The 11,854-nt window shown below is 26.7% G+C and overlaps 1 protein-coding gene across 1 annotated transcript; it reads right to left on the bottom strand.

The window, feature by feature from the left end:
- Positions 1-1,449: 1,449 nt before the first annotated feature.
- LOC107614452 (protein SRG1) lies at positions 1,450-10,760 on the bottom strand. Its single transcript, XM_016316656.3, has 4 exons — positions 10,440-10,760; positions 8,438-8,685; positions 7,017-7,344; positions 1,450-1,939 (listed from the first exon to the last, which is right to left on the bottom strand). Exons 1-4 carry the CDS (start codon positions 10,698-10,700, stop codon positions 1,682-1,684), a joined length of 1,095 nt encoding a protein of 364 aa, XP_016172142.1. The 5' UTR covers positions 10,701-10,760; the 3' UTR covers positions 1,450-1,681.
- Positions 10,761-11,854: the final 1,094 nt, after the last annotated feature.

Here is an 11,854-nt window from a genome sequence, read left to right as displayed (position 1 = left end):
CTAGAACCACTTATCATAAAATTTATAATATATTTTCGGTCATGGCAATTGCATCCATATATAATCACAACTTCAATATAAAATTAAACATTGTTAAATAGCAATCATATCATGATCTGGTGGGAGCACATGCAAATTAAATAAAACCTGAAGGGGAGAGGAAGTTGTGGAAATAAGTGGGGAATTCTCATGTGATTTGGTAGTGTGAGCATATAGAATATATTAGCCCAATCACGTTTCTTGTCTTCTCTCTGAACAAATGCTTGTCCAAACCCCTCCATATATATGTTCTGGAGTTTGCCAAAATTTTTTCTTCTCTGACATTGGAAGGTTGAAGAAATCTTGCATCTCCAACTTTACCTTCTCAATCAGACAAGTGCTAACTCCATGGTTTACAAGCTATAATATAATAATAACAAAATTAAGTTGATTGTTCATTCTAACTATTAACCATACATAAGCTAAATAAATGAATGAAACGATTGATTTTATATGAACTGAAAGGGAGAGAATTAAATTTGGTATAATACCTATATAATAATTATTAGTTTGAACAAAAATTTAAATCACTATTTTAAGTGATCACACACAATCTTTTTATGGTAATCAAACATAGTTCACACATGATCATCATTTTTTATAAAATATTCTGCATGGCGTCCAATGAAATGTTTGATATTCAATTTTTCGAACGTGCATAATTCCAAATATTTTCATATTGACCAAAATCAAACTTTTAAATTCTGTCAACAAATGCAACCACTAAGTATGCATAATAATAAAATCATTGCATTTAAAATATGGACTATCATCTTTATATGATACTATTATATTCGGATGAACAACAACGACTATACACTCTATAGTCATTTAGTGAATTTGTCTTTATGAGTAAGAAGAAAGAATAGATGAAATGTAAAAATTATTTGGAGGATCTGATATATATAACTATCCTTCGTGAAAATTCTATATACAATTTTGCATGCAGCACGTGCGTTATAGCTTTTTCTCATGATTTCACTGCTATTAGCCGTGCAATTGTAAATATTTACTCCTATTATACAGACAATATGTGCGCAATAGTGTTATTAGTCTATTTTACCATCCTGCATGTGCTATAGATTACCTGTGAAATTGTGAGAGTGTTTAAAATTATAAAAAATATTTCAAAAATATTTAAATGAGTAAATATGAATTTTTTTTATTTATTCAAAAAAATCTTGAAAGATCAAGATGTTTGTTATATACTATTTATTTCACAAATTAAATAATAATACCATGATATAATATTTTAATTTTTCAAATTACATGTTCTATAGATTTGATCGGTCTTTTATTACAATTATTTGTTATTTTAACATGATATATTAAAAAAATAAGAGATATATTGAACCTTATGGAGAACAAACGTTATGTATCAAAGATAGTAAAATTAAAAAAAGATTACAATTAGGACAAAAATTTAACATAAAATAGGAATTTAATTTCTCAAATATTGGTACAACACCATATATCCTTTATTGGAATGCACAAGTACATGAACAACAACATTGAAAAATATTAACCACTATGATGTACCAAGAAACGATGCATCATGAATGCATTTATTGGGCTACAAATATATATAGCATGGGATATTATTAGAATGCCTTAGATCAAACAAAATAAACTTAGATTTATTTCAATCATGATGATTCTCTATTTTCATGACATCTATGTAAGACTTTCCAGTAAGTTTTTGGGCAAAAAAACCCTCATAGTATTCCATTACTCCAACACTTTTGAACCGTGCTGGTGTTTGTTCAGTGATCAAGCTTTGTGAAGGACCTAGCATAGCATCTTCTTTAGGACTATAAAATGTAGCAATTGAAAGTCTTTCTTTTTTATTGTTCACCGTTGATCGATGTTCGATACTTTGGTATACTCCATTGGTTATAATCTGGCAAGTGAAAAAACACAATAAATAATTTAAGTAACAAGGTTAATTAGTTTAATAACAATAAATGCATTCACTTTATAATTGAAGACAAATATTGTTTTCTGAAAAGTTTTAGGTGATTATTTTTCTTTGTTTTTGCATTATATTTGATAGAAAAAAGCAACATCTAATAACACGTTTTTTAAACAAGAGTTTTTTTTATATTTGTTTACTTTTTTGTATAATTTTTTTTATTTACTTTATATATTTTTTTAGCTCATTAAAGATTGAATTCTTGACTAACATTATATCGTGAAATTATTTTTTAATTTAAATTAATAAAAAAGATAATATAAATAGTGATAGTTTTAATAATATTTAATTTAATATTAATAATTCATTTTTTTTTTTACATTAAAGGTGGTATCCCTTCGATATTCCTTTAATTGCAGACGCATTCATTTTTTCTTTTATTTATTTATTTATTTATTTTTCTCTTTTGGAACGGTAGTAGTATGCATTTAACACATGGTTTTGGTATTATAGACAATTTTTCCTAATTTGGACCCTACCCGAATTTTTAGAGATACTTTTTGTCTCGATAAAGTAAGAAAAAACAAAGAAAATTTATATCATAATTCTACCGCAGTGATAAATATATAGGGATAATTTTTGTTTGCAGTGATAAATCCAAAACCATATATAGTGGTGGGGCAAAAATATACAGGGATAATTTTGTAATATATAGCGTGTCAAATTAAATCTCTAATAAATTAATTAACGCATAAAAAAATAATTTAAAATATCATTTCTTTTACCTATATTATTCTTAAACAATATCATTCAACTATTTATTATTATTTTCTATTCATCAATTACGAAGTCTACTTATTATAATATTCATTGTATAAAAATTATCTTAAGCAAAATAGCTGCTAAAGATAGAAGACCATTTAAACGTGTTAAAATAAACAAATAAAGCATAATAATAAAATAAATAATAATATTAATATATAGATGAAATACTTTATTATTTGAATCATTCTTTCTTTTAAAAGAAAATCAATTATATTTAGGAAAGTAAATTTAAAATTTTTTAATTTAATTAACTAACTAGTATTTCAAAATTTGGCATCATAATTTATTCAATTTTTATTGACTTTATATATATATATATATATTTATTTATTTTTAGTTTCGATACAAATCAAATTTTAAAAGATAACTTATTATATTGTAATTTTAATAAACTTAAATTTCTTTTAATATAAAACTTAAAAGAATCATTTCTATTTTATTATGGGAACAAATACATTAGTGATAAATATATACATCTATATAATTGCTAATAGTTTTAGGAAAAGTATAGGTAGATAATGAAAATATTAAATAATATGAATAATGGATATATAAGATGTTTAATTTACTAGGTGTGCAGATGGTAGGGGTGTGCATGGCCCGGCTCGGCTCGGCTCCGAACATTTTAGGGGCTAATTTGGTATGATTTCACCGGGTCTAGAGTCGGGTAAGGCTCTCAAAAATAGACCGGGTCATTATTTCGGGTCGAGTCGGGGTCTGGGTCATAGCTCGGGTCACCCGAACTCGGTTCGGTCATCATACACAATTAATATTTTGTGTTATTAGTCATTATAAGACTATAAATTATGTTTTATGTTTAAAATGCATAAGATTTTAGACTAATGCATAATATTATGTTATTTGTATTGATTTAAATATTTAGTGTTATTAGACAATATTAGTATTGATTGTGGTTATGCTTTAATTTTGGAGAAGGGTTTGTTCTTGTTATATTTTTCTAAGTGAATTTTACCATGTCAAATAATAGTTGGAGTCTTGGAAATTTGGATATTTTCACATGCTAGCTTACAAGAAGGTATCATGGTAATATAATGTTAACGGTCTGGTTTTCACCCGGTTTTTATCCGGTATAATCGTGGCCCGAAAGTGTGTAGGTTTCATCGGGTCTTAGGTCCGGGTTCGGGTCTAACAAATGGGCCCAGTATATATTTTGGGCCGGATCTGTATCACATCAAATCCGATTTTATTCTGCCCATGAACACCCCTAGCGGATGGTTATTCTAATATTAAGATTTAGATAAGTAACTTGAGGATATAGTGTGTTTTACTTGAATTGGGCCAATTTTAGAGCCCGTTGTTCATATTATTCAAGAAAGTCATTGGTTACCTAACATTCATTTGCCTAATATTCATTTATACTTAGTAGGCAGTACATCGAGCGTAAAAAAAAAAAAATTTCACGTACAATTGTCTTCATGTGAAACTGATAGTTAATAATTGTTAGCTGATAATTTAATCAAATCTGTTAAATTATCTAATAGTTTTTTACTATTAATTTTATATAAAGGCAACTATAAATAAATTTTCAATCCAACATAATTAATTTTTGAAACACCTTGAATCATGATCATATAATAATCTAAATTTAAATGGACCCAAATAACTTACTTTTGAAAATTATTGGAATCAAAACAAAACTTAATAAATTTAATAAAAACTGAATCCAAATACCAAATATAATAGAAACTAACATTACAAGAAAAATATTGAATATCATGGAATTTAGCATCAAACATTAACAACAGGTTTATCTTTGACAATAAATTCATCAAATAAAAAAATTATCGTTGAATTATATTTTTTGCCGGTAAATCCGCCAGTAATATCTGAAAAAAAAAAAAGAAAAATTGGTACGAGCGTTACTGTCAGAATTATCAGAACGCTACGTTTTACGCAATGCATTACCATCGGATTTATCGGCCGGTAAATCCGACGATAAATCTGATCTAAATTTAAAATGTGTGTCTCTCTCCCCTCACTTTCGAGCACACCCTTCTCTTTCCCCCATCCTCTTCTCTCTTCTCTCTCCGATCCCCTGCAACTACCTCCGCTAGTCCCTTCGGCCACCCTCCGCCAGTGCTGTCCACCTCCATTCTCCTCCAAAGTCAACGTCAAGTTGCCTGTATCGTGTTTCATTGTCTCAAACGAAGTTGCTCTCACTGTCTCTGTCACCGTTAGAAGAGTTGCCGCTGCCGCTCCCTCTGTCGCCAGAGTTGTATCTCTCATCCGTCATCCAAGTAGGTTGTCCTCATCCTTCTCCCTATTCCATTCTTTTTTTTTAATAAAAAATCGAACTTCTTTTTTTTCTAACCTCTTTTTTGAACCACCATTTCAGATTCACTTTTGCCTTTGATTTCTCTGCCTGCGGCTGCTTCAATTGCCTCCTGCATCTCCTTCTATTTCTGTCACTTCTAGTTGTCCTATTTGGCTCTTTTGTCCGTGCTTTTGTCAAGAACAAGCGCCTAAGAATGAAGAAAACTATGAAGATTCTCACTAAGGTTCTTAACATCACTATCAAGAAATCTCCTTGTAGTAAAGGTAAATTCTTCACCTTCCACAATTTTTATTGTTCTGCGATTGCTTTGTAATTTGTGATTTTTTAATCAAATTGAATCTACCTCTCATATTTAGATATCATTCATTATAAAATGTTAAAAGATTTTGGATTGGAAAGATTATCTATTTTAATGTTTGTATATTTAGTTAATAATTATTCTAAAATTTATACAAATGATAATACTATTATTATTGTTTGAGTATTTGATGCAAGTTATTTATTAGAATTTTAGGTTTTAGGGATCTTAATGTTAGTTTTATGTTGTGGTTAATTCACACTATGCTTGTGGTTTGCAACGTTGCTTGTTTGGTTGTTCATGGAACATATTCCTGTATTGCAATTGATCCGAGATGCATTACAGATTATATATGCATGTAGCACATCTATTTTAATCTAGATTAGTATTTTATTGTTGCATTAAATTAAGCATTATTTGGTACAAAATGGTAATCATAGATTTGTTGGTACGTCTTATTTTCTACCATGATTAAAATTATTCATAATGGACCTATAAAGTCAGATAATATGAAGCTAGAAATTGTTAATAAAATGAGTATATATAGTAACTCGTTCTTTTTCAAGTAATTCATACATAGGTTGCACATTATTTTATTTACTATTTATTATTGATTTTTAATTTAGTGGCTCCGTGGTTCATTTACCTTTTCTATTCTTTGTTATTTTTTTATTGGACTCTTTTTAACTGTTGCAGATTTCTACAAAATAATAACTTAACAGATCAAGTTCCATTAAATTTAACTGAAGAATCAAGATTGAACTTTGGTAACTAAAGAAACTTATTTATTTTTCAACTTTTAGAATTGTCTCAGACATTTAATAATAATGACAGTTGATAATAAATTTTTTATTAGTTATGAATTGGTGTTTGATTTGACAATTGTATTGGCCTAATTTATAATAATATATAGTTGATGTTGTGGATGATAAATTAGTTAATTGTTAGTATCATAAATAGTTTGGTATAGTTGATTCTTTATGTAATGTAGTAGTATTAGTATAGCCTAATTTCTAATGCTCATCGGTTTATTTGCTCATTTGATTTCTAATTTAATTTTGTTCAATTTTTGTAATTGAGGGTTTAGTACATTTTAAATTTGATTTTTCTGCTTAATTGAATTCTCTTTTTTTTTAAATAATAAACTTTGATATTTAAACTTGTTCGTGAACTTTTAACTAAAAATTATAGACAAATTATTATAAGAAATTATAAAATTTTAAATTTTGTTAGTTTATAAATCATTAAATTTAAATATTTAAAATTATATATATTAAATTTTAAAATAAATTTTTTAAGAAATTAAAATTTAAGTTTATTACCATTGATTAAATTCGCCAATAAATATTAATTTAATTATTAATAATAAAAAATTTGTTACCGTCATATTTATTGAAAGAAAAATTCGACGATAACAAATTTTAAAATTTCACAATTAAAAGTTTATATCCGTTGATAATTAGCGATGGATAAAAATTTACGTAAATAATCACTGACAAAGTTTATACTGTAGAATTTATTCTATTGTTAAATCCAACGGTATTCGACAACTTTTTTATAGGGTAAAAAGTTATTTAATGAGTATTATCATTTCTATCAAGTTGATAATTGATATGTTTTAAATTTGATATGGTTGAGTCCATTACCTCTAATATGTCCCCAATGTTGATGACAAAGGCATTAGATAATGGTTTAACAGGAGCCCAAATGCCATTATCCTTTCTTATCTGCAATCCTTCAACTTCATTGGCTTGTAGGAGTATAGTTAAACCAACTGAATCCGAATGTGGTGTGAGACCAATAACCTTTTCCGGTTCAGGACATGGAGGATAATAGTTCATCCTCATCATTTGAATTCCATCTTCAAATAATTCTCTTATTTCCTCTTCTTCTATCTTCAAAGCCTTAGCCATTTGAGTAATAATAACTATGGCTAAGTTTTTCAATTCTTGTGAGTAAAGTTCCATAGTTTCTCTACATGGCAAAAGCATCGAGTACACACATACAATTAATGATACTAAAAGTTCACAACTACAATTGTACAATGATATTAAAGGGTGGGAATAATAATATTAAATTAATTTGGAAAAAAATTAAAGATAACATTAACATTTATCCCAAATATTTAAAACAAAAAAGTGATAATTTATTATAAATTTTATTGTGCAACTATTATATGAATAATATCGAATTTAATGATGGTCAGCATATATAAGTAACACTAGTAGAAACATGATCTTGCAGACAGCAAAGAAAGAATATGGATAGCATGCATGGATTATAAAATAGAGAAAGAAGATGATGGTAATAATTATTAAAAATGAAATTATTTATGCACTTTTTTTTACCGGTTTAAAGTTTTAAAATAAATAACTTTATAATATAATATTAAATTTTGTATTAATTAAAAATCTAAATTTCTATTCTTGTTATTCAAAAATAAAATAACATTAAATAATAAAAAAATTCATGCAAACCAAAAAAAAAATATTGTCTAAAGTAATATGTTACAAATAAAATTTTTTACATGTTATTTTTTTTTATCAGTTTAAATTCTAAAATAAATAATTTCATGACAATAGTAAAAAAAAAAAAATTAATTAGGAGGAAAAAAACATCTTAATAATAGTAAATAATTATGTGATCAAGAAGACAATATTACTTCCGTTAGAAAAACTTTGATCTTATGTCTGAGCCTAAAAAAATATAAATCAATTTTTTTAAATTAAAAAATATAACAAAATTTCACTATGCGCAGCTAGAGCTGCTTATCATAAAATTCATAATATATTTTCAATCATGGCAATTGCATCCATATATAATCACAACTTGCAAGTTACACACTTGTTCACACAAAACATGTAAATAAAGATGAAAATTAAATATAGAGAAAGTCTAGGGGCTCAGCAGATTTTGTAATTTTTAGTTATTAATTAGCCATTAATGATATTTTTAATGGTGTGAGATTGCATCTAATGATGTAAAATCATTTAATTTTCTTTTAATAATTAAGTGCTGGTCAGAATTTAACAAAAGTGCTACCCCTAGCACTCCTCATAAATAAAACCTGAAGGGGAGAGGAAGTTGTGGAAATAAGTGGGGAACTCTCATGTGGTTTGGTAGTGTGAGCATATAGAATATATCAGCCCAATCAAGTTTCTGGTCTTCACTCTGAACAAATGCTTGTCCAAACCCCTCCATATGTTCTGGACTTTGCCAATATTTTTTCTTTTCTGACATTGGAAGGTTGAAGAAATCTTGCATCTCCAACTTTACCTTCTCAATCAGACAAGTGCTAACTCCATGGTTTACAAGCTACAATAATAACAAAATTAAATTGATTGTTCATTCTAATTATTAACCATACATAGCTAGATGAATGAATGAAACGATTGATTTTATATGAAAGGGAGAGAATTAAATTTGGTATACTAACTATATAATAATTATTAGTTGGAACAAAAATTCAAATCACTATTTTAAGTGATCACACACATGTCATTTCAACGACCATATTAATTCTAGAGGAATATTAGAGACCCGTAGATTTTGTGATTTGTAGCCATCAATAAGTTATTAATAGTATTTTTAATAGTGTGAAGTTTTATCTAATGATAGAGAATTACTCATTTTTTTTTTTGCTGGCTAAGTGCTAGCCAAATTTTGATAAAAATGCTGATCTCCTAAACTTTCTCTTAATTCTAATTATGTATACACGATTGATTATATGGTGTTATAAGGTATTTTATTCCAATATATATATATATATAAAAGTGGTTTAATTATTCTGTTAGTTAATTCTTATAATTTTATTAAATTTGTAATTTGGTTCCTATATTTTTTTTCTCTTTCAGTTAGATTTCTACACTATTTTTAATTTTATAATTAGGTCTTTTTTAGTGTAAAAAATATTATAGTTAATTGAATATTTTTTCGTAAATTGAAAGTATTTATAATTAAAAACTTAATTAGATATTTAACCGCATGTATTTTGAGAGAAATATTCTGTTAATTTTAATTTTTTTGACATGAAAAGAACTTAATTATAAAATTAAAAAAAATATAAAAATCTAATTAAAAAAATATAAAGATCTATTTAAAAATTTGATAAAAAAATATATAAAAATTAATAGAATAATTAAACCAAAAAAATTAGTATCCAATTTTTTCTCTTAATGAAAATATCCCAATTTCTTTATTTATTTCTTTCATAATGAAAATAAAATATATGTTTTCCATTATTAAGACTAGAATTAACTATTAGTTAAAAGATAAAAGTATTTAACAAATCAAAAGCACTGAAAATTCAGTAAAACAAACATAGGAACCTTCTTAAAATCAACCAGAAGAAAAATCACCTAAAGAATTGAGGCTTATATATGAAACGTATGTATTGAGAGAAATAAGAGTATAAGAGAAGAAAATGTTGTTAAATTTTGTATAAATAATCAAGAATAAAAAGAAAGGCGCATAAGTTTTTTTTTTTTTTTAATGATTATTTGAAAAGACTTGGGATTAAAGGACCCCAATATTAAGTTAAGTAATTAATTGTTTATAATTTTTTATAGTATCTCTATATATTTTATTAATCATCTATGATCTAACCATTGAATCACACTAATATACAGTCAAGATTATCTATACTAAATTTCTCTAAATAAAACTGTACATCAATAAGCATGCATGTAATTGATGAACTCTTATTTTTGTATATTTTGAACATCAATTGTGTATATCAAAATTAAATTAGCTATCAAAATTACTCACTAATATAAAATATATATTAAAAATAAATTAAATAATACATATATTGATATACAAATTTACAAATATATAATGATTTATTTTAATATACAAATAATTTTTCATAGGTATAATAAACTATTTAGATTGAAATTTTAATTTTTTTAGAGATGTCTACAACATATAAACTTTTAATTCAAAAGTTAATTGTTTAAAAAAAAAGTTACACAAAAAAAAAATTCATTAAACTGCACATTATTAAGTGCTACCATTTTTGGAAGGAAGTGAAGTTAAAGAAGTGATCGATAGGGCGTGAGTAAAGAGACCTGAAAGAATCCCCAATGTTTAGAAGCATGGTGAAGTTTGGCTAATTCAGAATCTCCATACTCAGTAGAAAGCAATCTCTGCAAATCAATAACTGGAATCTCAAGTGCATGATCAGCTTCAGAGATTACCAGATCATGATCTTGTTGTGGCTGAACGTATCTGGGTGGAACACTAGACAATTTTTGTTTGGCCAATTCTTGAACACTTGGCACCAGAATTGATGTCCCAGATGGGTTGTTCTTCTTCAAGGTCACTTCCATGGCTCTAATATTATTATAATACGTATCACCCTTATTCTGAATGCACTTGATGCTAAATTTGCGGAATTTATAGATAGATAGGAATCATTATTGTGTGTTAAACTACTGTAAAAAATGGTGACATTTAATTTATTATACATATATAATAGAAGGGAAAGTATGAGGAGCTAATGGAATATTTGTACAATATGTATAATGGAGATTTAGGGAGTACTAGAGATATAATCATTAGTGTTATCTTTTTCCATCAGCTGAAGCTTTTGGGGGATGTTTGTTTTGTAACTCAATAACCCATTGTATACATTGTACAAATAGTCTATTGTCTCCCTAGCAGGATCCATAATAGAAAAGTAATGTGATTCTAGTTATTTTACAAATATTTTATGATGAGTAAAAATTTTTAAGAATAAAATTATAAAAAAATATTTATTTAGAATGAAAGTAATATGATTAAATATAATTTATTTAGATGTGATTAAAAAATAATTGAATAACTATTTACTGTAAAAGATTGATATTAATAAAGGATAAAATTAAAATTTATTTCTATGCATCATTTTTGTCCCCAACGTTTTTGTCCTATTTAAGTCCCTAACATTTCAAAATCGTCTCAATTTTATCTCACCGTCAATTTTGTTAACAAATCCCTAACAACAAGACAACATTGAATCAATTTTAAAACGTTAGAGACTTAAATATGATGATTTAAACGTTATGGACAACTTTAAAACTTACTCCAAACGTTGGAAAGAAAAACGATACTTTACTCAATAAATAAATATATTATTTACTGAAATCTATAAAACACACAATATTTGATATGTGCAGTTAGTCACCTCTTAGATATTATGACTACTCAAATTTAATTAAAAACATATTTTAATAACTGAGCACCCGAAATATGACGTAACAATATTTGAATATACACTACAACATTTTGGTTCTATGGCCACGGTTTTTTTGGTCACGGTAAAAAATCGTGACCATAGACCCTTTATGGTCATGGTTTTTTAAGGTGACCAAAAAAAAAAGCTATGGTCACGGTTTTTTTGGAAAGGGTGACCATAGAGTACCTATGGTCACGGTTTTTTAAAAAAGGGTGGCTTAAAAGGGTCTATGGTCACGGTTTTGAGGGGTGACCTAAAGGGGTCTAT

This window comes from Arachis ipaensis, chromosome B8, assembly GCF_059453495.1.
Source record: "Arachis ipaensis isolate K30076 ecotype BB chromosome B8, ASM5945349v1, whole genome shotgun sequence".
NCBI classification, from domain to species: Eukaryota; Viridiplantae; Streptophyta; class Magnoliopsida; order Fabales; family Fabaceae; genus Arachis; species Arachis ipaensis.
The sequence above is the reverse complement of the archived record's forward strand: the minus strand, read 5'-3'. Positions and strand labels throughout refer to the sequence as shown.